At 46.7% G+C, this 26,487-nt stretch overlaps 1 protein-coding gene across 1 annotated transcript; it reads left to right on the plus strand.

Annotated features, from left to right (window-relative positions):
* Positions 1–5,753: 5,753 nt before the first annotated feature.
* Positions 5,754–26,260, plus strand: CYP27C1 (cytochrome P450 family 27 subfamily C member 1; the record flags this gene model as incomplete). The annotated part of the gene is made up of 9 exons (XM_079924429.1): positions 5,754–6,481; positions 12,025–12,215; positions 12,920–13,119; positions 14,449–14,658; positions 15,361–15,524; positions 18,769–18,935; positions 20,637–20,715; positions 21,258–21,461; positions 26,144–26,260. Exons 1-9 carry the CDS (start codon positions 6,221–6,223, stop codon positions 26,258–26,260), a joined length of 1,593 nt encoding a protein of 530 aa, XP_079780555.1. The 5' UTR covers positions 5,754–6,220.
* Between the last annotated feature and the right edge of the window lie 227 nt (positions 26,261–26,487).

Below are 26,487 nucleotides of genomic sequence, written 5' to 3' on the forward strand. Positions count from 1 at the left end.
TTAGTCAACTTTTCCTGGTATTTCCCACAGCTTCTAGCCTAGTGATCTTCACACAGGAGGAGCTCAACAATCACAGATCACAACAAATTCATTGTAGCCTCATCAAATTCTGTGGTGGATGGAATACATCATATGATATTTCCAGACCTAACTATGATTGCTATCAGAGGCAGGGCGAGAAGGTGGAGAGAGCATGCGGCTGGGAGTCGAAACTAGAAATGTCCTGGGCCTGCCAGATGACTTTGGGCAAATCACTCCAGTAATCTCTAGGAATCAATCACTGATCTGTCTAGCCAAAGGGTTGTTGAACGGGTCAACTGGAAGTAACATGCTGCAAACTATAAAGTATTGTACACAAATCAGATATTCGTATTGTTATTGCTATTGTACTTTCAAACAGGGAATGTGAGTGTCAGGATTTAAGTGACCCGTCCAAGAAAAGAATCCTAAAGTGAAACCCCATCCTTGGCCATATCCTCTGCGCTTCTCAAGTTAAGGGAAAAGTTGATGCTCTTAAAACACAGTAGAAAGCAAGCCTTGAACGAGCTATTCTAGGCAATTTAGAAGCCAATAATATGAAGCTTGCAAGCTACTTAACTTATGGGAGCCTCTGTTTCCTATTTGTTGTCGGGAATCCATTTGTTGGACAACAAAATGTTAATATACGAAGTACCTGCGTCCTGTGTGCCGTGGCTCGTGTGAGGCATCAGGACCCACGCAGAGCAGAGAGGAACAAGTGTGCAGAGCCTTCAGGACTGAGGCAAAGGCAGGCCATCCTAGAGGATGACAGAAGGAAGCCCTGAGGCCTTGGTGGTCTCTACCACAATCTTGTTCAGTGGGCAGCGGGGTCACAGATTCATCTGACTGCTGGGAAGTAGTGTGGCTAATGTCAAAGTCATGTTTTACCATTGCAGGAAACGTTTCCATTTGATAAGCAGGTGGTGTAGAAGCGGTGATGGGATGTCTTTATTTTGCTGCTGGAACAGAAATTTGTTTGGACGTTTTTGAGTGTCACCCTATGTATTAGCTCTGTCTTCGGCTTGGGGGAATCCAACCACGAGTGAGACACAGTCCCAGCCCTCAAGAGGTTTATAGTCCTAGACTCAGGCTAGGGAGCTGTTATGTAAACAAGCCCTGTCGAGGGGCAGAAGGTTACGGGTCCATGAGGGACACCAGGCAACCTGCTGATGATTTCATTTTCGATGGATGTCTACAGGGAGAAAACAGGCTGGTAAGGTCAATTTAAATGTTTGATACATTGAGAGTTCGCGCTCTTATTGTAAATTCATCATTTAAGTTACTCAGAATTTAATCATATTGAAAGTTCCCATTCCTGTCAATCAGGTATTCTCCTTCACGAGGCTCTGACGGAACGGAACCTCTGAATCTGTGAGACTGAGGACCGCACCCTGAGCCATGATTAATTCACCAGGTAAACGCCACTTTGTAAAGGGGAAAAAAGTGCCAACTCACCTACCTGAGAAGTTAGGGAGGGGATGATAGGTCCCTTCTGGGAAGCTGGGCTCCAGTGTCTCAAATGAGGGTGTCAGGGCTCTCCCGCCTTTGTCTGCAAAGCCCCAGTTGGGTGCCTCTGTGTGTGACAGCTGGCTCACAGGGGGTGACAGATTGCAGTCCCTAAAGAAGGCAGTGTCTGCACCGATTGCTCTAGCAAACTCCCTGGAGGGCTCTGGCCACCCTGGAGTCAGGGACTCCCCCTGTAGCCAGCCCCATCCAAACTGAGGTAGGAGACAGATGGGCCCCCCTGGGCTGAGCAGCTGGGGAGCTTGTCAAACAAAGTAAATTGGAGATCTATTTTCACTAAACACGCCAAGGACAAAGTTAATAGCAGGAGCTGAGCTCTGCTGGAGTAAAGAGATAGGGGGACCACATCTATGACTCCTGAGGTCAAGGAGACCTCCCCGACTGCACATGTGCAGGGAGGCTCCTCTGGGGTCAAAAGGGGAGGGAGCGCCATCCCACAGTAGGTGTTGTCAACCTCCCTGTAAGCCTCCACGCTGGAATCCTTCTTGGCAAAAAGATGTGCACGCGTATTGTGGGGAGGGCCCTAAAGACAGCTCAGATGTGGGAAAAGAAGCGGGCTAATTGACCAGAAGAGAACAAAGACCAGGAAGAACTGCATCACCTCTCTGGCAGGCTTCTCATTCGGGACACACACACTCTTCTCTGGGTGTGTATTTCTGCCTTGCTTTTGTCTTAAATAAACAAACCGTTTCTCTGTGTGCTCTGCCACATGTTGTGCTGTGTCTCTAATAATAAACTTTGTGCCCAGTTTTGCTTCCTTGAAACAGGATTCCTGCTTTTCATCCAGGCTACTCAGGTTCAGTCTCTGGGTAGGGAGATAAGATCCTGCTTCAAGACTGCTCACTGCTGTCTCTCCGAGAACAAAACCACTTGGACCAAGCACTTTCAAGCAGGGCAGCTTTGACACGGGGAGGGGTGGCTCTACAAAGGAAAGGAGAGTGAGTGAACACCACTCACCTCCTCCTGAGGCCTTCTGGAGACAAGCAAGGAGCCTCCTGCCTTCCTTTCAGGAGGTACTACAAAGTCTCATTCTGTGTTATCTATCTACAGCATTAGTATGGGAGAAATGGGGAAAGCCACGAAGCATGTGCCCTACTAACGCAACCAGCGCTGGCCTGCTCCCGATTCTCTTCACTTACACACAAAGCAGGTGCAGTGAAAGGAAACTCCAAAGCCGATTTGGATTCCAGTGTTAACTCTGGTCCTACTAAGTCAACGCTTTTGAGCAAGTCTCTGAAGCCTGTTTCCTCATATGAAATGAGGCTAATGTGCCCATGTCACAGGGTAGTTGTGAGAATGAGGTGGATTAAGGGGTGCAGAAGTGCCTAGGATAGTGCCTGATGCTTGATACGTGTCTACTAAATATGTATTTGGCCTGTATTAAGCGCTTGTATTTAACGCGTGTATTTACATGTAAGCACATGTATTCAACAATACCGCTACACATATTACCCACGTGTCTGGCAGCGGTTGATGAACCCCACTGGAGAATTCCCACATAGCTTTCTCTCTCTTTTTTTTTTTTTTTGGCCGAAGTACACGGCTTGCGGGATCTCAGTTCCCTGACCAGGGACTGAACCCGGGCCGTGGCAGTGAAAGCCCCAAGTCCTAACCACTGGACCACCAGGGAAGTCCCCCCACATACCTTTGTAGGAAGTTTTTCCTCTTTGCCTGAACTAACAGGGATTGTTGTGGCCGGGTGTCAGCAGTGACGTAAATAGCACCTTCTTATTCACAGGAAGGAGGATTTGAGAACTCAGTTCTGGAATAACTTTGTCTTATTTTCTTGCTGTTCTGTCTTTTTACTGATGGGTCTGGGGAAGAAACAAGATCACACCATTAATTCGTTTTTAAAAAACATCATTGATTCTTCAAATGAAAAATGAAACCAGGCAGTGGGCAAGGAATCCGAGCACAGGAAGCGAGCATGGGTGAGAGATATTTCACCCAGACAGGAGCAAGCTTGGTAAATTATTCCTACCCCACCATGACCAGCAAGTTTGGGTTTTGGAATTCAGAACCTTGCTTTCTAGAATGTCTTGTACGGTAGTTATCTTTTCAGAGATCCAGTTTGATCATCCCTGTTCTATTGCAAGAATACTTCATCGAACTTTGCTTACCTAACAGCGCCCATATTCCAGTTCTGCATCCTGAGATGTGTCTGAGGTCGCCTTGATTAGAGTTTTGAGAGATGTTAAATACTATCTCTTGGTTTTACTTCCACAGATGACTAATAATTTGTGTGTTTATTTGTCTGACTTTCAGAGGGCAGTCTTATTTTCCTTTTTTGTTGGGTAAAGGCAGCTCATTGTTTCCCTATGTACTGCCAACAGACTGGTTTTCTTGAGGGAAAACATCTGTACAAAGTGTGGTTTCAGGTCATACTTGGACAGATGGTGCTGTTCTGTGTACTTGAAGTTGGAGTCTCATTTCTGTTTCTCTTGCTTACTGGGGCGGGGAGGGGGGGAAGGGACAAACACATGGATGGTATTTTCCTATTCTGGAAAAAATTTTTTTCAGTTATTTTTTACTTATGTTTAAGATTGTTATAACATTCCATCCTTTATTTCCTCCCCACTAGAGTTCCCCACAGCTATGAGACTCATTTGTTTTAAATAACCTTTTTTTTAAAAAAAAATATAAAGCAATATTCATTAGAAGAAAGTTGGATAGACCAAAGTAAGTTACTTTTACAATTATTTTTGATTAGCACACAAAAAATTCTCCCAATCTGAATGATTTAGTCTATGTCTGGGTTCAAGTATGTTTTCCACTAATAATAGTTAGCCGCAAAACAGTATCCTGTTCTATTGCAGAATTTCTGATTGATAATTTATACCAATGTACTGGGACTCTAAAATAGCCTCTTGCTTTCTTTCACTGAGCTTGAGGCAAATATCAAGAATGGATAACTTTATTTGTATCCACAATTTTGAAACTAGCTTTAGGAGACATGAGAGCAGGGGTGCTCCGTGAAAACCTGTGTCTATGTACCGTGAAATCGTTCTTCCTCCTTATCTTTCTTTATATCCTTTTCCCTAATAGAGAACTAGCTGTGTTTTAAGCCATTATATACGTAAATCTATTTTGAACAGCTCCTTGTCTAGAATGGACTGAATTGCCTTTTGCATATATGGTTCTTTAATGATTTCTTTGCTCCTGAGGAGCAGTAACCCTCAGAAATACTTCAAAAAATCTCTAGGAACAAAGTGATTGTGCCATTCTTCATACTCTGCCTCTTGACTCTGAGCCCTCTCTTCAAACCTTGCCTACAAGTCTCCTTCTTTCAGGAGGTCTCTCTCCTGCACCATCCCTTCCTACCTTATAAGTGGATGTGATCGCCCTGCCCACCAATTCCAATCATATTGTCTACCAGTTTTCTGGCACTTATGCTAATCTGGTGTGTGTTTGTGTACCGTTTTATTCTTCTTGTGGGTTATGAGCTCCTTAAAGGCAGGTTTAATATCTTATTCTTTGAGTCCCTTGCAGCTATAGTACCTTATAAATAAGAGTTGCTAAGTATTTATTAATCAAATTCTAGAAACGGAATAACTCTGGTCTTCTTTGTTTCACTTACGTACTTACAAATATTTAAATGAAATGTACATTTAACAGAGTTGTAAAGGTACAAACTACTAATCAAAAAGTAACAATACTTCCTAGACTTTTTTTTTTTTTTAACGTTTAGATGCAGGAGTAGAAACTGTTATGAAATCTTTAAATAATGTTCTCAGTTTTCAGAGTAAGTTGTTGAATTGCTAGCTCAGAATCTGGGCTCCCTTCCTGAAACCAGATGACACATTTCTTGCCCCTCCCATGCCAAGGGCCCCTCCCATGCCAAGGGCCCCTCCCTCTTTGTGGGCGGGGGCTTCCCTTCTGCAGCTTGGCCCTGAGATCTAAACCTATATTGGCAAAGTCCTCCTTCTTCTCACCTTCACGTGGAGGTGTGTTCATTTCTCTAAGCATTGTGCAACAGGACCAGTCCTTGTGGGAGACCAGAAAAAAAAAAAGCCAAATGTTCAAAGAAAAGTCCCTCACCCCTCCCCATACTCCTCACTAGCACTTCCAATGTGTACTGTGTGCTGGGATAAAACTGAGACCCATAAAATCCGTCAACAGAGGCAGCATAGTCTTCATTATGGAAACTTGTGCTAAAATAATAATGTGGTCACTTTACAATACTGTGAACTACTGCAAGGTCATCTAACATTTTTGTTCTCATTTTGTGATTGAATTATAATTGTATAACTTGAAATCACAAAGAAGTGTTTTTAAAATACAAAAAGGGCAAATTAGCGTTCTTCCGTAAACTCTCTATAGTAATTTTTAAGGAGGGAGATAATTTAAAATATCCCAGTAGGCTTTTCTTTTTTTTTTTTTTTTTGGCCATGCTTGAAAGTGGGGTTGACCTTAAAACTTTTTGGTCTCAAAGAACGCTTAATTAATCTGATGTGAAGAAAAAATAATAATCGCTTTATTTCTCTGGCAGTCTAATCACAGACCACCCCCTTTTCCCCAGCCTTAGGGGAGGGAGCGTTTAATAACGGTCTGTGTAAACTGATGCCCAGGCCGTAAGAGTTCGCAGGAGCTCTGCTCGAACAAGTTAAAACCAAGCAAAGAGCAAAGGGCGGCCCTCGAAACAAAAAACTGCTCAAACCAGCCAACGCAGAGGATCGCAATGGCTCTGCTGGCGCGGATCCTCAAAGCCCGTCTGAGCCCGGCGCCCGAGCGGGGCCCTTGGCAGCCTCGGCCCACGGACGCCAGGCTCCCGGCGAGGGCGCGGGCCGAGGACAAAGGAGTCGGGCGGCCGGGGGCGCCGCGGGCCGGGGGCCGGGCAGAGGGACCCCGGAGCCTCGCCGCCATGCCGGGGCCCCGGACCCTCGCCAACCTCGTGGAGCTCTTCTGGAAGGACGGCTTCAGCCGCATCCACGAGATCCAGGTAGCTGCGCGCGGGAGACCGGGAGCGCGAGGGGGCTCGCTCCGGCGGGAAGGCGCCGGGGACGAGGCCCGGGGAGGGAGCGCCGGGAAGGGGAACCGGGGAGAGGATCCCGGGGAGGACGCCAGAGAGGGAACCCCAGGAGGGAGCGCCGGGGAGGGCATCCGGGGAGAGGAAACCGGGGAGGGAGCGCCGGGGAGGGGACCTGGGACAGGATCCTGGGGAGGGAGCTCCGGAGAGGGGACCCGGGAGAGGAAACCAGGGAGGGAGCGCCGGGGAGAGGATCCCGGGGAGGGAGAGCCAGAGAGGGGACCCGGGAGAGGATCCCGGGGAGGCAGCGCCGGAGAGGGGATCCGGGGAGAGGAAACCCGGGAGGGAGCGCCGGGGAGGGACCCGGGGAGAGGAAACCGGGGAGGGATTCCAGGGAGGGAGAGCCGGGGAGGGGGCCCGGGGAGGCACCGGGGAGGGGCGCCGGAGGAGGGGGTCGCGGGCAGGGGCCGCCCTGGAGCCGCTGCGCCCCCACGCGCCGTACGCTCCGGCGGGCTGGCCTGCGGAGTCGGGGCGCCGGGAGCCGCCACCCGGCCTCCCGGGACCGTCCCGAGGGAGGCCCGTGAGCAGCGCCTCTCCCGCGGTGGGTGACAAGCCCTGCGGGTCTTTACGCGGCCGAGGACAGGTTGCGTATGTTCCTAGTCCTTTTTGTTTGTGTTTTATAATTGAAAAAAAAAAAAAAAACCTAAAAATAACAGCGAGGGGTTCGGAGGCTCCGAGTTATGTGATCTCTAAGTGATGGGAAGACAAACGAAAGTTCGTGAACCTCGGCGTCAAGCCAGGTCTGGGCAGGGACTTAGGAAGAACCCAACCGGTCCAGCAACCCCGTCGGAGTGTTGGGAGCCCGCTCGTTGTACGGTGGCTCATCTTGACCCTGAGTTTTGCCCTTCCCGTGCCCACCTCAAATCGCGTCTTTCATTGCAAGGTGATCCACACCTTTCAGCGTCGTCAAATCCATTCGCTCCCATTTCCTATGGTAGCTGCTCGCTGCTTGCCTCCGTCATTTTCTCAGGGCTCCCACCCCAGCACCCGCTGTGATTTCTGGGACCTCGTCCAAGAACACCCTCCTTCCCCACTACTCACTTCTTTTTGTTCAGAGCTTACCCTTCAACCTTCAGAAACTTCTCAGAGGAAGCTTTTTGTAACCACCCACCTGGGTTTTGGTCATTCGTTCGTACGTTCATTCCCTCAACCCTTAACCTACATGATGGTGCAGAGGCCACAGCTACAGCTGGAGAAACAGAAACTTACTTCATTGATAGAAAAACAAAACCAAAAACAGTGGGGCAAGAGGAACAATCTTAATTTGACTGAAATTCCAGTTGGCTCCTCCTCTCCATGCCCCACATGAACTCCACACGATTTCTTCCCAAACATGTTTCTGGGGGTCAAAAATGATTTTTTCTGTTCCATGTGGAATCTGAACATAAGCTATCAAGATGACAGTTTTCAAATACGGTAAAAAAAAAAATTGTTATTTATTTATTGACAAGTTCAATACAGGTTGCTGTAGACTGGAGCATTGGTTGTTTACTAGAGCTGGTTGTTCTAGTAAAACCCTCTCCCCGAGCTCTCCAGGTCACCCCTAAGGCATTTCTAAGGAGGAAGAGAATTATTCTGTTACCTCAAGTCCAGTTTCCTTTCACTCAACTTGTGATCACAGAATGCTGTCTCACAAGGGATTCATCTACAGGGTCCAGGTCTGTCACTTTACATGTGGAAAAGGCCCCAAAGTGTCGGCTGAGTGACTTGCCCACAGTCACATAGCTGGTTAGCGGCAGAGCAGACACAGTGATCAAGGTCGCCAGGTATGACAGAGCAGGAGGGTCCTGCGTTACGTAGCAGCCCTTTACAAGCACCTGTGGAATCTTGGCCAATCAGTTCTTCTCTCTGGACCACAGTTTCCTCCTCTGTGCAGCAGTCTGGCAATCCTCATCCATCTCACGGGTCATTGTGAGGTCGTGTGATCAGGGCTGTGGAAGGGCTTTGTAAACTGTAATAATAACCAACACATAAGAAGAATGAACAGTTCTGGAACTCTTTTCATGTGCCAGGCACAGTTTTAAGTCCTCCATGTGAGGTAATCTCTATTATTTCTCCATTTTGCAGGTGAGGAAACTGAGACACAGTGGAACCTAACTTCCCAAGGTCACCCAGCTAGTAAACTGTGAGCTGAGATTCCAACTCCAGAGTCTGTGCTCCAGCTGGCTACACAAACTGAGTCTGTGGCTGACTGTATCATTCCTTGGCCCTCCACCAAAAAGGGCCGTAAACTACCTGTGTCCTTCATCTCATTCTTTTTGCCCCTTGGTCAGTGGCTCCCTTGTCTGATTGTGCCCATTCAGTAGCTGGATGTGCCCGAGGAGTGGCCCATCTCCCAGTAGTTCTGGTAACAGTCATCCTATCAGAAACCTGGAGAAATACCCTTTTGGGGTCACCTGTTTGTTAGGCAGAGTGATCTCTTGGCACCTGACACATCCCAGTTGAGTCTGAGTGTCTTCATCTCCAGGCAGCGGGACTTCAACTAGGTCCACAAAGAAGCAAACAGCTTCTGCCTGAGAGCAGAAGAGTGGAGAGATGACAGACCCTCTGGCCTGCCATTTCCGTGGTTGAGAGTTGGGGTGATAAGAAATGTTGGCAGATGCCAAAGAGGGATGTAGTCATTTTCCCCATGCTTAGCCCTGCCTATGTCATGCTTTTTTTTTTTTGGCCATACCACACAGCATGTGGGTTATTAGTTCCCTGACCAGGGATCTAACCCATGCCCCCTGCATTGGAAGCATGGATTCTTAACCACTGGACTGCCAGGAAAGTCCCCATGCCTATGTCATGCTGAGCCATGCTGGAGGGTTCTTTCTCTCCTTCCTTCTTTAATTATTTAACTGGACTATTTAACCCATTTACATTTATTGTGATTTCTTTTTTTGGTAACAACTTCATTGAGGTATAATTCACATATCATACAATTCTCCCACTTAAAGTATACAACCATCACCACAATCAATTATAGAACACTTTCATAACCTTAAAAAGAAACCCCATATTGTATTCTTTAGCAATCACTCCCCAACCCTCTCATTCCCCCAGCCTTAAGCAGCCACTAATAATTTACTTTCTGTCTTTATAGATTGGCCTATTCTGGACATTTCATATACATGGAATCATATAATGTGTGGTCTTTGTTGTCTGGCTTCTTTCACTGAGCATAATGTTTTCAAGTTCACCCATGTTGTAACATGTATTAGTACCTCATTCCTGTTTATGAACAAATAATATTCCAGTGTGTGGATAGACCACATTTTGTTTACTTATTCATCAGTTGATAGACATTTGGATTGTTTCTACCTTTTGGCTGTTATGTTTTCATTTCTTTGGGTATATATCTAGGCGTGAGATTGCTGTGTCAAATAGTAACTCTGTATTTAACCTTTTGAGGAATTGCTAGACTGTTCTAAAGTGGCTGCACTATTTTATATTCCAGCAACAGTGCAAGAGCGTTTTGATTTCTCCACATCCTTGCCAATACTTGTTATTATTACCTGTCCTTTTGATTATAAGCATCCTAGTATGTGGGAAGTGATATCTCATTGTGGTTTTGATTTGCATTTCCCTAATGACTAATGACATTGAGCTTCTTTTCATGTGCTTATTAGACATTTTGATATCTTCTTTGGAGAAATGTCCATTCAAATAATTGCCCAGTTTTTAATTGGGTTATTTGTTGTTGTTGTTGTTTACTGTTGGGTTGTAATAGTTTTCTTATATATTCTAGACATAAATCTCTTATCAAATATGTACTTTGCAAATATTTTCTCCATTCTAGGGATTGTCTTTCACTTTCTTTGTAATGTCCTTTGACGTTATGCACATTTTAAAATTTTGATGATGTCCAATCATCTGTTTTTTTCTTTTGTTGCTTGTTCTTTTGGTATCATATCTTAAGACGCCATTGCCAAATCTAAGGTCATGAATATTTATCCCTATGTTTTCGTCCAAGAGTTTTGTGGTTTTAGCTCTTGCATTTAGTCTTTGGTCCACTTTGAGGTAGTTTTTGTGTGTGGTGTGAGATAAGGGTACAAATTATTTTTTGTTTGTGGCTATCCAATTTCCCCAGCATCTTTTGTTAAAGAGGCTATTCTTTCCCATTTAATTGTCTTGGCACTCTTTTTGAAAATCCAGTGACCTTAGATGTATGGCTTTATTTCTGCGGTCTCGATTCTATTCCAATGATTTAGACGTCCATCCTTATGCCAGTAGCGCACTGTTTTCATCACTTTTATAATAACCTTTGAAATAGGGAACTGTGAGTCCTTCAACTTTGTTCTTCTTTTTTAGGATTGTTTTTGCGGTTCTGAATCACTGGAATTCTGATAGGGATTATGTTGAATTTATGGATCAGTTTGAGAAGTATTGCCGTCTTAATAATATTAAGTCTTCCATTCCATTGACATGGAATAAATAAATTCCGTTTATGTAGGTCTTTAATTTCTTTCGATGATCTTTTGCAGTTTTCAGAGCGTAAGTCTTACACTTATTTTATTAAATGTATTCCCAAGTATTTTATTCTTTATGATGCTATTGTAAATGGAATTGCTTTCTTAATTTTATTTTTGGATTGTTCATTGCTAGTGTGTGGAAATACAATTGAATTTTGTATATTGATCTTATATCCGGCAAGCTCACTGAACATGTTTTTTAGCAGATATCTTAGAATTTTCTACACGCCAGATCACGTCACATGTGAACAGAGACAGCTTTACTTCTCCCTTTCCAATCTGGGTGCCTTTTCTTTCATTTTTCTGCTGGGGGCATTTTTACAGGTTTATTACGATTTCCTGCAGGGAGCTTTCTTCACAGGGCAGGCTGGACGGCTGCTGAGTGTCTGAATGAAAGGGGCAGGCAGACCCTGTTTGACTCAGGACAGTCAAGACCCTGCAGTTCATCTGCATCCACATTCCTCTCACATTGCTTCACACAGCTAAGGTTTTTTTAAACACACATCTTTAAAGAACTAAGAAAACTTCTATGAATATGATTAATGATGTGAAAATATGTTTACCTCAGGAATACGTAAAGCAACCACTCTTTTTTTGTTTTAATTAATATTTATTGGAGTAGAGTTGATTTACCTTGTTGGGTTAGTTTCTACTGTACAGCGAAGTGAATCAGTTATACGTATACATACATCCGCTCGTTTTTAGATTCTGTTCCCATGTAGGTCATTACAGAGCACTGAGTAGAGTTCCCTGTGCTAGACAGTAGGTCCTTATTAGTTATCTAGTGTGTATATGTCAATCCCAATCTCTCAGTTTATCCCTGCCCCCTCCTCTCCCCCTTGGTAACTGTAAGTAAAGTGGCCACTCTGATTCAGTTCTGCATAATGCAGAGCTTCCCTCTGCCCCAGTTTTCTGCTCCCCTAACATCCAGGAATGTCCGTGTCAAAGGTATATCATATCTGTGTATTTTTTTCCTTTTTTGATTTCTCCATGGTTTTGCAGCAGAAACACACACGGGAATATGGAAAAATCTTCAAGTCTCACTTTGGTCCTCAGTTTGTAGTATCTGTTGCAGACCGAGACCTGGTGGCTCAGGTGCTCCGGGCAGAGGGGGCCGTGCCCCAGAGAGCCAACATGGGGTCCTGGCAGGAGTACCGAGACTTACGGGGCAGATCCACCGGGCTCATCTCCGCGTGAGTATGTGAGGCCAGGCTGAGACATGAGCAGGAGCGGGGAGCCCAGGGACGCCCCCCCTCCCTGAACGCTGGGCTCCTAAAAACAGCTATTAATAAGGCACAGAACTCCCAGTGGAATAGTATCAAAAGAGCCTCCCGTGTGATCTCCCCAAATCTCCTAAAACCCTCTGGGAAGAGATTTGGTGGCAGGGACAAGGTGGGGAGCCCACTAGCCGAGTGATGGAGAGGAGCCGTTTTTCAAGGAACACTCTGTGGCTTTAGGTGTCCTGTCGGCGACCACTGAGGGGGCTGAAGCTCACAGAGCCCCTCTGTGGACAGGGGTGAGGGTGGTGAGCTGTTTTAGGAGACCTCCAGGAGGGGCTACGAACTTCAGCATTGATCGCCATGGGATGATGTTCCTGCCTTATAACAGACTATGGTTATTATACACCTTTGTGTCTTCCATCTGCAGGTCCCCTGGTCCAAATCCCTTCGGTTTAGAAATTCTATCTTTGGCTCTTTTGATATACATGTCCTTACACAGGAACTGGGGAGTAATACCATCGCTCCCCTCTCTTTGCAGTGTCTGTCCTGTCTTCATCCCATTTGGACTGGCAGATCTTGTTGACTCTTTATTGCTGGGAAATTTTTGCAGAGATACTCTGAATTCCTTCCTAGAATATCACTATAAGTAAGACTATTTGGAATTCACTTTATTCTAGGGAGGGTGAACAGTGGCTCAAGATGAGAAGTGTGTTGAGACAAAGAATTCTGAAACCGAAAGATGTGGCCATTTTTGCAGGAGAAATCAACCAAGTTATTGCTGATTTAATTAAAAGAATCTACTTCCTCAAGAGCCAGGCAGAAGATGGGGAGACTGTGACCAACATCAATGACCTTTTCTTCAAATATTCAATGGAAGGTAGGTGAACTCAGGAGGTGGGGAAGATGGAAGAATGGACATTTTACCAAAATATGGTTCTTATCACTCATTGAGCATCTCCTGTGTCCCAGACAATGCGCTAAGCCCCATACATACGTACATGTAATTGTCACAGTGCTAATGGAACCAGGTTGACTGACACTGTTTTACAAATGGGGGAACTGAAAAACGAACCCCCATTTTTAGTGGCAGAAACTTAGTTTCAAACTGACGTCTCTCTAACTCAAGAACCATGCTCCTAATTATTGTTTTAGCATAGTTTTAAAAGCAACAGGAGTCTAGAGGGCATGTACCACAATCATGCTAACTTTTAAAATCCATGTTAGATGGGTAGCACATTCCCATGGTTCAAAAATCAAACCCAAAAAGTACTCATGGAAAAGTCTCCCTCTCTCCTGACCCAGCTAGGTCACCAGCTTCTTCAAGGGATATTTTATGCACATACAAAGAAATATGAGTATGAGTGTGAGTATTCTTTTTACTTAAAAAAAAAATCGATAGCATGCCAAACATTTTTTCTGTACCTGGGTTTTTGGAGAATTCTCTTAGCTTTCCCATTTTTATTTTTATTTATTTATTTATGGCTGCATTGCCCGTGCCATGTGGCACTTCCCTGACCAGGGATGGAACCCGTGCCCCCTGCAGTGGAAGCACGGAGTCTTAACCACTGGACCACCAGGGAAGTCCAGATTTCCCTTTTAAAAAAAAAAGTTTCTTCAAATTTAAGTTAACTTTTTAAAGTTCTGGTATTAATGCTCTCTAAAAATAGTAACAAAATCGACAGAGAAGTGAGTTGTAAACACACTGAAAAATCCTCCCCATCCCTGGTTCACAGAGGCCCTTTCCTCTGCCCCCTTAGCTCGTCCTGGGGCTCCTGGAAGTGTGGCCAGGAGGAGCCACCTTTCAACTCCCCGAAGTTGGGCAACTGGCTGAAAGGTTGGGAGTTGTGCCTTATGGGTCTTGAACAGACTGTTGAGCTGAGGGCGCACTGAGGCAGAGGGTTCGTCAGCATTGAACCCACAGCGCCCTGGGGGTCAGGACCTGGTAGAGAAAACCTCAGGGGTAGGCACCTGGATCACTTCTTTTTTTAAGTTTTATTTTTTTGGCGAGGCTTGTGGGATCTTAGTTCCCCGACCAGGGATGGAACCCAGGCCCCCTGCAGTGCAAGCGAGGAGTCCTAACCACTGGACCGCCAGGGAAGTCCCTGGACCACTTTTGAAAGTTACATTTATGGCCAGGTATCGTATATTGATGCTGTGAATGATCTAGAAGAAGAAGAAGAAGGGTTGTAACCTCTCTCCCGCGCAGGAGTGGCCACCATTCTTTACGAGAGTCGTCTGGGCTGCCTGGAGAACAGCGTCCCGCAGGCGACGATGGACTACATCGAGGCCCTGGAGCTCATGTTCTGCACGTTCAAGACGTCCATGTACGCCGGTGCCATCCCTAGGTGGCTCCGCCCGCTCATCCCCAAACCCTGGCGGGAATTCTGCAGGTCCTGGGATGGACTCTTCAAATTCAGTAAGAGAAGAGTCAGGGCACCTTTTGTAGAATCAGATGGACCTGACTTTCCTCCTAGTTGTGTATCTAACGCTCACGCAGACAGTGGGTGTTACTGTAGGGGCTTCCCCAATGGAGTTACGTGCTATTTTGACTCAAGAACTTTTAGATTGGTTTCTCGAATGAGCAAAAAGCACGTGGGTTGTGACCACAAGTAATGTGACAGATTTCTCACTTTTAAAAAAAATTAATTAATTTATTTAATTTATTTATTATTTTTGGCTGCATTGGGTCTTTGTTGCTGCGCGTGGGCTTTCTCTAGTTGTGGCGAATGGGGGCTACTCTTTGTTGTGGTGCACAGGCTTCTCCTTGTGGTGGCCTCTCTTGTTGTGGAGCATGGGCTCTAGGCACGTGGGCTCAATAGTTGTGGCACGTGGGCTCAGTAGTTGTGGCACGCGGGCTCAGTAGTTGTGGCACGCGGGCTCAGTAGTTGTGGCATGCGGGCTCAACAGTTGTGGCTCACAGGCTCTAGAGTGCAGGCTCAGTAGTTGTGGTGCACGGGCTTAGTTGCTCTGCGGCATGTGGGCATCTTCCCGGACCAGGGCTCGAACTAGTGTCCCCTGCATTGTCGGGTGGATTCTTAACCACTGCGCCTCCAGGGAAGCCCTGAAGAGACGATTCTTAACCAAAACTTCTTTCAAAAGAAACACTGTTTTCAAACAGGCCAAATTCACGTTGACAACAAGCTGAGGGACATACAGTGCCAAATGGACCGAGGGGAGAGAGCGAGAGGGGGCCTGCTCACGTACCTCTTCCTCAGCCAGGAGCTGACACGGGAGGAAATCTACGCCAACATGACCGAGATGCTGCTGGCTGGCGTGGACACGGTGAGCTCTCAGCTTTCCTTTCTTCTCAGCAGAGCACAGTTAAAGCTGGGGGCCTTTCCGAGGAATCCGACAGATGGCAGATACTTTAAGGGGACCATGCTTGTTTGTACTAGCTGAATGTCTGCTTCACTGCTGAGGGTCTCCAGGAGAAAACTCGACCTTTTTTCTTTTCTTTAATATAAATAAAGGTGCACGATGAATTCTGTAAATAACATAACCCAATTCTATTACCACACACACAAAGTAGCAATATGTTTTAAAGTTTAAAATCATTCCTGATTTGCAAACATTTCTCCATTGTTTCATAATATCAGAAATGAAGGGACTTCCCTGGCGGTCCAGTGGTTAAGACTTCGCCTTTCAGTGCAGCGGGTGCGGGCTCGATCCCTGGTCGAGGAGCTAAGATCCCCCATGCCTTGCGGCCAAAAATCCAAAACATAAAACAGAAGCAGGAGTGTAGCAAATTCAATAAAGACTTTAAAAATAGTCCACATCAAAAAAATCTTAAAAAACAAAAAAGAAATGAAAAGGGCACAGACATTAAAAACCCTCTTACTTATCATTCAAAATATTCCGGGCTAGGGAGAACTTCCCAGTTCATTTGATAAAGTCGGCATAACTTCAAAACCTGCTAAAGAAAGCATAAAGAAAGAAAAGTTTAATAAGCAGTTTGACTTATGAATATGTACATATATCCATTTTAAATCCTAGTGAATAGATTCAGTTAGTGTAGCAGATGAATCATACACTATGACCAACGAGGGCTCAATATCAGAATGAAACGAAGCATTGCCCATTGATTTGGAGGGAATTCCATACCCTATTACTAAGTGAGAAATGAAGATGCAGAAAAGCATGTATATCCTGTGTTCCCGTTAGTAAAACAGTGGCCCCCGTCCCATCTGTCCGCGTGCACGTGTGTATCGCTAAGTGATTGCTGGACGTGGAGGAAAGTATGGAGCCTGCGCCCAGGACGGTTCCTGGGCTGGGGCGGGGCTGGTACAGGGGTGTGGAATCCAAGTTCCTTCCAAAAACTTATGTATAATCTGATACCTTTACTCAAGTATAAAAAATGGTATATTTGTGGGTATATGTCCAGAAAAAGTTTAAAATTTGCTAAAAGAAAATGGTGAAATAAGAAAAAAAAGGGCCAGGCTTTTGGTAATTGGTGGAAGAAAAGTCAGTTGAGTGAAATAACTAAGATTAAGACAGTAAATTTGGTGATTTACTGTGTCTCCAACGCACATCTGTAAGCACCCTTCTGTTCACACAGAATCCTCTGAGGTAGGTGTTACTGTCTTCATTTAACAGGTGGGAAAATGAAACAGCTAAGCTTGCCTCAAGGTTTTTCCTTCACAGGAGTGCTTCCCGGACTTGAGGAAAGCACCAATCTCCTTTTTAGAGGTAGACAAAAACCCCACGGTTGACATTTTTATTATGAAGCCACTTAAACGTGTAAAAGCGAAACACTTCACATAAAGTCATTATTCTTATGGATCATCTTCAACAATAAAGCAAAAAGTATATAAATTAAATGCAAACGAATCAATGCGGACAATGCAAGCGATGAAAGTTCTGATTAACCGTGTGAACGTGACAGTGTGGGTTTGCTTGAGTGGAGAAGCAATGATGGAATGAACGGCCTTGGATCTAAGCTGATTCAGATGCATGCTACTGTTGCCCCCTGGTGGTAACTAAGAGCATCACCGTGAGACGGAGGGCAGCGAGGACTCGTTCCTACGTGAAGGGAACATCTTGAAACTTCATGCTCATTTTCTAAAATGTTATTTTAAAAAGCCAACTTCATTGCGGCATAATTTATGCACGATGAGCTGCATCCGTTTAAACGGTACAATTCGATACAGATTGTTGACTAATACAGGAGAAGCACAGATGCAATCATTTTTGAAACCAGCGCTGCAGTTAAGATCCTGGATGTTGCTACCACGTCTGCAAGTTCCTCACCCCCATTTCAGTCCATCCCTCCCATAACCCCTGCCCCCCACCCCCGCCCCGGCAACCGCCTTCTGACACTGTGTCATAACAGTTTGCAGTTGTCTAGAAATCAGTTTGCATTTTTCTAGAAATTTATATAAATGGAATTATACGGTATGTATTTTGTGTCTGACTTCCTTCACTCAGCAAAATGATTTTGAAATTCATGGATGTTGTTGCCTGTAAAAGTAGTTTATTCTTTTTTATTACTGGACAGTATTCCATTGTATAGCTATACCACATTTGGTTTTTCCATGAATATGTGATTTTGATAGAAATTTTCTGTTCTCTTCATAGGAAGCATCTAAATTATTTCCTTATCATTTATAAGGAAGAACTTGCACATTACATTGTATATTACAGGAGAGCTTGTCCTCTAAAAATACATAATATCAATTAGAGGGAAATAACATCAATATGGCCTACTTAAGTTAGATTTTTTTTAGATGAAAGAAAGGCGCTTATACTGTGGAATTTCCTTGTTTACAAGAGAGTGAACTACAGTCACATAGGTAATAGTATTGATTTTAGTGAAAATCTTGGAATCTAGGGTATAAAATAGAATTATTTATTCTCAATAACCAGAAATGGAATTCTTCAGTTTAGGAAGTGGTATAAACAATGATACTGCTTTGTGTAAATGCCATTCAGTCCTTATATGGTGCTTTGCTTGATAAGTGCATGGGAACAATGATGGACCAGTAATAGTCCTGTGACCACCACCTCCCGTCCCCCTCTCCCCCATCTTTTCTAGATTAGGGCAACCAGAGCAGCCCTTGCCCAGCCATGGGCCTGCGGGATGCAGTTCTCAGGCTGACAGGCAGCCTCAGGTCCTTTCTAGCAAAACTCAGGTGACCCTTGTAGAGAAGGTCGAAGAAAGTTCTAGGCACAACTTCCAGGCTTAACCAGCGTTGCTACGTGCTCTCAAACTCCATGGAAGAAGAGGCAGATTGCTCTCCAATGATTTTTTAAAGTTCCAAAATAATTTTTCCTGTGGCTCTTCATTGAAAGAGCGCTTGAATCCCATCACTGATGTTACTTTCCAAAAGTCTCTGTCAGTTTTTTTCCAGGAAGAGTTAGGGGAGATCATCTTTTGCTTCAGTAAGACATAAAATGCTCCGATGGACGTATATGGGCGTGGCTTTGCACCTGCGCTTATTCTCCCATGACTTCACGTCCGATGCTGCCTGCGCCTGAAATCCTTGATTTTACTCACCCACGTGCCTGTGTCTGCCGGTTTCTTTATTAGACATCGTTCACGTTGTCCTGGGCAGTGTATCTCCTCGCGAGGCACCCGGAAGTGCAGCAGACCCTGTACCGGGAGATAGTGAGGAATTTGGGGGAAAGGCATGTTCCCACGGCTGCAGACGTCCCCAAAGTCCCACTGGTCCGAGCTCTGCTTAAGGAAACCTTGAGGTAAAAGGCTCACCAAAATTCATGTCAAAAACCGTGTCCGTTAAGTCTCTGATTCTTTATCACAGTGAATGTTCTTTTGACTTAAAAACTGGGTCCTAACCCAATACTCCAGAGACCCTCGGTGGCAGAAATGTTTAGGAAGGAGGGACTCATGACCATTTTATTTCCTCTCTGCCCTCGACAGAGCAGCAGAAAGGCTATTCTGTTGTACAGTTAGAAATATTCATTTCTTCATAAAGATCTTTAGAGCCATCCTCGAACTTTGTACTCACTCTAGACATTTGTTTCATCAACTGTTTCCCAGTGTGTTCCTCTGGGGATAAAGCAGAATAGGACTGACGGTCAGGAAAATGTTCTGGGCTGAGTGGCCAGTTACTAGACGTGCTTACTGTGTTCCTCGCGTGAATGTCTAGTCAAGGTGGAGACACCAAGTAGTGAGGCTTGTTTACTTCCGGACAGGACTTTACTGACCCTGGGAAACGCCGGAGCATGAGGGATACGGGTGGTCTTGGGCAGGCTTGGGTGGGAGGTGGGATTAGGTGACTAGTGAAGGTTCTTCCTCCTGTGAGGCTCAGGATCGTGACCACAGCATTCCTCTGTGGAGGAAATGCCGTGACACGGAGCAAAGGTTATTTACAGAGCACACACTAAAATAATGCTTTTAAACCTGACTCGATAATGATATTTCAAGTTGGCTTGCATCTTCCATCTTCAGCATGCTGTTTAATCTCAAAAAAAAAAAAAGAAGAGAGGGAGAAAGAAAGAAAAAAGCCAGCTGTGTGTTAACTGGTATTTGTCAATTAAAATTTATTCAGTTGGGCTTCCCTGGTGGCGCGGTGGTTGAGAGTCCGCCTGCTGATGCAGGGGACGCGGGTTCGTGTCCCAGTCCGGGAAGATCCCACATGCAGCAGAGCGGCTAGGCCCGTGAGCCATGGCTGCTGAGCCTACGCGTCCGGAGCCTGTGCTCCGCAGCGGGAGAGGCCACGGCAGTGAGAGGCCCGTGTACGGCAAAAAAAAAAAAAAAAAAAGTTTATTCAGCGTTTTCGTAGGATCACTTCCCAGAGAATCCAAAAACTGATGTAGCATTTCTCAGAATCTATTTCTTGGAGCCCTGAGTCCTATGAACTATTCCTTGATAAAGGGGTCCCGTGCTTGCATAGATTTCAGAAATTCAGCATTATTCCTCTCGGGACTTGCCCGGTGGTGCAGTGGTTGAGAATCCGCCTGCCAATGCAGGGGACACGGGTTCGATCCCTGGTTGGGGAAGATCCCACATGCCGCGGAGCAACTGAGCCCGTGTGCCACAACTACTGGAGCCCGCGCGCCTAGAGCCCGTGCTCCGCAACAAGAGAAGCCACCATAATGAGAAGCCCACGCGCTGCAACAAAGACCCAACACAGCCAATAAATAAATAAATAAATTTATTTTTTTAAAAAAAAAAGAATTATTCCTCTTGGGAGCACAGTAGCATTTTAAAGGCTTTGCTTTGTGTTCTATAAATTTTTTTGACTGTGAGGCCCCAGAATGCTTCCCGGGCAAAGCTAGGGAGCCCATGAAGATCCTTGCAAGATTTCCTGGTTGAAACTGTACCACGTGTTACTTTTTAGAAAATGAAAATGGCAATATATCCAGACTTTTAAATGTTTAGTAACGTATTTTGAAAGTCACTGCTGCCTTCCCGTCCCCGTTGGCTCTTTCTAGGCTGTTTCCAGTGCTGCCGGGGAATGGCCGGGTCACCCAGGAAGACCTGGTTGTTGGCGGGTATCTGATTCCCAGAGGCGTGAGTTTGGCGGACGTGGCGGGGCTGGGCTGAGCAGGGGCGGTTGGACTGGAAATTTGCTTCCACGTTTCGGATGTCCCTGTACCTAAGCAAATATCTGTAGATGTCCTTTTCTTCTGCATATATTTTTATGGGGCTTTACGAGCAAGGAGATGTGGATTGTGTGACACTGCTCTGGCAAAAACAAAGGCAGATACTTCTGTAGCTCGCAGGCCTATTCAACCCTCCCTCCCCACCCCCCCACCCCACCCCCCCCACCCCCCCCACGCCGGAGGCCCCATGGAAGCAGCAGTTCCCTCCAGGGAGAGTTTCTGAAGGACTTGAATTGCCTTCTCTGTGGCTGCATTGATGTTCTTTCCGGGTAGGGTGTGAATTGAAGGGGGACCTGCCATCCCGGGTCTGCATGGCCTCTTGGGCCCTTACATGACTCCTCCTGGCCCGAAGCATCTCAGGAGGGTCGGTCCAGCTGGGGCTGTGGCCTCTGCTCTGCTTTCCCTTGATTAAGTTCTTTATTACTTTTCTGGTGAAAACGGTTTGCTCAGACCCAGCTGGCCCTCTGCCACTATGCCACCTCCTACGAGGATGAGAACTTCCCTCGGGCCAAGGAGTTCCGGCCTGAGCGCTGGCTGCGGCCAGGAAACCTGCGCAGGGTTGACAATTTCGGGTCCATCCCCTTCGGCTACGGGGCTCGAAGCTGCATCGGGCGGAGGATTGCAGAATTGGAGATCCACCTCCTTGTGATTCAGGTAGGGCCTGCGGGCTGGGCTTCATCCAGGTGACTGGCTGGGCTCCGTTGCTGGATCAAGACTTAGGTGAAAGCAAGGAAACAGGATTTTGAAAACTTTCAGAGCTTCCTGTTAAATCTCTTTTATGTGTTAAAATGCCTCCCCTCCCCCTGCAGTAGCCACCTCTAGCCCCATGGCCACCTGCCTTGTTCCTTTCTTCCTTGGAGTCACCTGGGCAGAACTGGGATGTGTGTGTGTGTGTGTGTGTGTGTGTGTGTGTGTGTGTGTGTGTGTGTGTAGCAGGGGTGGGTGGTTACAGGAGCCCAAGCACTCCCACAGGGGTTCTGCAGAAAGGCTAGTGGAAGGTGTCCAGCAAGCGGCCCTCAAACATTATGGACCATCCCGTCACCAGGAGCCCCTCGAAATCAGGTTCCTGGGCCCCGACCACAGAGAGAATCACTTGGTGGGCCTGGGGTGGGGCTCTGGGCGATTCTGATGTCAGTGGTCTAAGGAAGTGCACGTGGTGGGGCACGGGGGATCTCTACTTCTGCTGGTGGCTGCGTCTGCTGTTCAAGCCCCGGCCTCCCAGGCCTCCTTCCTTCAGAGCTTGTCACTGTCACCGTCACCATGGAGGGAGTCACGCTCACCCCCTGCCGCCCCCTCAGCACCTCGTTTTCTGTGAATCAGCCTTTTAAGCAGGGAGGTGGCTCTCAAGCTTGTTTGGGTTTTGAAACATCAGGAAGGCTTGGTTTTGGTGAGAGAATACCTTCCATGCAAATCTCTAAATGCTCAAGTGTTTACTTCTGCGCTTGTCCAGTATCTGAGCTCAGGCTGCGGCAGGAACTAAATAATGTCTGAAGGAAATTTCATGAAAGAAAAGCCCACAGTAGAGAAAATTCTATCCATTAGCCTTTCCTGCAGATTTGGGGAGCCTGCCATGGAAAACCTCGGCCCAAGTTTCGGGAGCTATGACTCCAGGCTTTGGAAGCACGAGGGGATGACCTGGGGACCCATCTCCCCATTTCACCGATGAGGAAACTGAGGCTCAGGGAGTTGGAGCCACTTGCCACGGTTGCCGCGTGGCAGGTGCAGGGCGCGAGGCACGTGTCCTGTCTCCTGCCTGCATTTCCCCTCATGTTACCGAGGCGTTTCCTGCAGGCCGGCAGAGCCCAGGGCAGAGCACTCAGGGGTTGGGACCTTTACGGACGATGGCATCAGAGAGCGTTAGGGATGGGGAAGCCTGGTCGGCCTGTGGGGGATCGTGGGCATGGGAGGCAGGCTAGGAGGGCTGGAGGAGGTGAGGGGCCACGGCCAGGGAGGTGGGTGTGGAAGGGGGCGAGGAGGACACCAGCTGGGCCCACCTGGCTCTGGTGGGAAAGCTCCGGGGACCTGGTGAGACCAGCAGAAGCGGGTGCCGGCCTGTCCCTCGGTCGTTCCACCTCTGTGGGCACACGGGTGGCTGCAGTCCTCCAAGGCGAGAGGTGTCCCTTCCAGGGCAGCTGTCCCGGGCAGCGGTGGGCCCTATGGATGCTGGCCAGGCCCAGTCATGCCCAAGGTGAGAGGCATCTCCGTGTGGAGGATGGACTCCAACCCCAGCTCTGCCAGTTTGTGGTTCCGACACTGCTGAGCATGTTTCCTCATCCACAAAATGGGCCAAATACCTGCCTTTTGGGTGTGTGAGGAATAAGAATAGTCTAAGCAGAGTCCGTGTTGTCTGCACACCTGCTCTCAGTGTCTGCTCACGGGGACTGTGTTTGGGAAGGTCCTGGCTCCATCAGTGCTCCTGTGTGTTCCACAACCATGTCTCTGACGGGCAGAGGCCATTTCCAGGCAGCCTTTCGGGGGGGCTGACTGCTTCCTGGATGCTTCCCGCTTCTGACGGCCTGGACAACCATAGCGGATGCTGAGGGCATGAGGGCACAGATGGTGGAGTGGGGAAAAGGGTCAGAACCTGGGCGTTTGGTGGTGGTGATGGGGGTTTTCTTTGTTTGCTACTATAACATACACGGGTACCTGCTACAGTTCTTGCTTCAAGAGCCCTCATTTCTACTTGTGCAAGTATAGAGGGGGGACATCATTGTTTGTAATTGCCAAGAGGAAAAAAGAAGAAACAGAAGGCACAAATAAACAGTACTAGGAATGAGAAAGGAGACATAGCTACAAATGCAGTTGATTTTTTTTTAAATCAAGAAAATACTGCAAACAGCTTTTTTACCAATACATCTGAAGACTTAGATAAAATGTACAATTTACTAGAAAAGGTGTAAATTACCCAAATGGACTCAAAAGAAAGAGAACAGACCTTGAATACATTGAGTCGGTAGTAAAAATATCTACCGCCAAATGTTCCAGACCTGGACAGTTTTATTGGCAAGTTTTATCAAACCTCCAATGAACGGGTGATCATCATCTTACACAAATAGAAAATAGGAAAAGGAAGTCTTGTTTTTATGAGACTTGTATAACCTTGAGAGTCACAACCCAGAATGGATAAAATAAGAAAGAAAAACTACAGGCCCATCTGATTTATGAACAAAGATGAAAAATACCTTAAATGAAAAATTGGCAAGCCAAATCCAGCAATGTATGGACCAGAAACGCACCGTCACCAAATCAGGTTTGTTCAGGAATGCAAGAATGGCCCACCTCAAGACAGCATTCACCACAATGACAAATTAAGGGAGAAAAACTTTATGACCCTCTCCCAAAATAATTGATAAAATTCAACACCCATTCATGAAGGAACTCTCTTAGCACACCTGTAATGGAAGGGCTTTCCTTAAGCAAATAAAGTGTCTATCCCAGCAAGACAGCGACTTATGCCTGTGGCCTACGGGAAGGGAAGGTTTGGCTTTAATGTTGCAATATTAATGTGTTTCCTTGAAAATAGGAACAAGACATTCATATTGCACGGCCAGTGGTTAGAGGATACACCCTTGCTCCTTGGGAACTGGAGACTTGAGGTGGAAGGGGGTCTTGTGTTTTGGCTTTTACATCTCCTGTGTAGTTTTCATTTTTCAATGAGCATGTACTGCCACTCAGAAAGGAAAAAGGCCCTGTGGGATGTTGGCCATGGAGCGAGGAGACCTGTGTGTGATTCTTTCCTCTGCCACATGGGAATGCGCGAGCAGTCCTGTGAGGTCAGAACAAAGGGTCAGAGATTAGATGTTGAGGTGAAGGCATCTCGATGCCAGAATGTTCTAGAGTTGCCTAAATACAGGTCATTCAGCTTGGCTCTCTAACAATGACAAAGTAATGATTTTAGCCTGTGTCTTCAGTGCAGCCCTGCTCCCTGCCTGACCTCCACCCCCGGAGCCCCAGCTCACCCAGAGGACCCATCAGGGGGTCTTGCTGCTTTACCTGGGAGACCAGGCTGGAGAGTCAGGGTGGGCTGGGGCGTTTGCATCCCATGTGACAATATAGGTTCTCCAGCACTGATGCTCTCTTAGGAGGTTGGAGCAGGGGAGGGATGAATGGCTGGTCTGCTACCCTGCACCGTCCCCACCGGCCCTTGAGCAAGGCCCTGCCTCCCCTCCAGGAACCAATGTAGTTTGACAGAGGTCCTTAGAGCAGGTTGCCTTTTGGGAGATTAGTGCTTGAGGCTGACAGATACTTAAGCGTTCTTTAAAACGTCCCAGTTTCACCCTGAGAGGTAGGGCTGCTTCTCCTTTTGAACTGCAGAAGTGAGAAATGGAATCAAAGGTGCAAATGAAGAATAGTTAAATTAAAGACAGTAATGGATAAAGTCTGACGGCTGTGCCCCTGCTGTGTCCGTACCACCACTGAAGTGACTGCAGACTCCAAACCAGCAGGAACCCTGGAATTTCACTTGGTTCCTCTTTCCTCCTTGCTCCTTTGATTTCTTCTTTTTCCAGACCTACAGCGGAAGTAACACAGTTAGAACTTTGAACTAGCTAATAAAGTGTAAGTCATTTGAACATCTGTTACTGAACAAACATCATGTGCCCGACGCGCAGTGAGGCCAAACAAACCAACACGTCCGAGTTTCAAGCAGAGAAAGGTTTATTGCAGGGCCAAGCAAGGACATGGGTGGCTTATGCCCCCCAAACCCAGAACTCCTTGATGGTTTGTGGGGAGAAGCTTTTACAGGCAAAATTGGGGGTAAGGGCTGCAGGGCTGATTGGTTGGTGGTGAGGTAACAGGGCGGGGCTCCAGGAATCTTGTGCTCATCCTGAAGTTACCATCCTCCACCTGGTGGGGGGACCTTAGTTCTGCAGAAGTGCTCAAAGATACTGTAACGTATATTTCTTGAGGAGGAACCAGAACCCAGCCCCAAGCCTGCACTGTTGTTTCTTAACTGCTCCTCCCTTGTTTCTGCATCCCCTCCCTTCCCTAGTTAGTAACTGCTCGAGTCCCCTCTTTGGAACTCAGGGAAGGTCAAGGAAGTTGTATGAAGCCTGTTTCCTCCAAGCAAGAAATGGGGACATGGAAAGGTTTTTGTGCCCAGGAACCCCACAGGGTCCTGCTCCGTTTAAATTCTGATTGCGTATCTTTGTCCCATGGGCCTTGTTGCTCAGTGGGCATGCTGGGCTCCTGTATAGGACCTGACGCCCTGTTTCCCACATCTCTCGTTCCCTCGGCTCCCTGAAGCCGGGGCTGTCACAGGAGTATGGGCACTCCAGCAGTGCTGTGAATTTTCTGCTTCCCAATTTTGAAGTCCTTCTCTCTCTTTCTCTTCTTAGTTGCTTCAACGTTTTGAGATCAAAATATCTCCATGGACTAAAACTGTTCATGCAAAAACCCATGGGCTTCTGATGCCAGGGGAGCCCATCCACGTGCGTTTTGTTAACAGAAAGTGAGCCTGGCGTTTTCACCCAGCTGCCAGACCGACACACACCAGGTGTTCGTGGGCCACGGATGATGGTGGGGGAGAAAAGGATCCCTTCTGGGGGCTGTCTTGGTTATAAATTGGCCTCCCGGTTTCTGGGAGACTTTGAAATCTTTATGCAAAGTAATGTGAGAAGATTGCTTTACTTTTGCATACCAGAGTTGCCTTTTCTTTTTTTTTTTTTGGAGAAACAGCTGT

Source organism: Stenella coeruleoalba, assembly GCF_951394435.1.
Source record: "Stenella coeruleoalba genome assembly, chromosome: 6".
Classification (NCBI taxonomy): domain Eukaryota; kingdom Metazoa; phylum Chordata; class Mammalia; order Artiodactyla; family Delphinidae; genus Stenella; species Stenella coeruleoalba.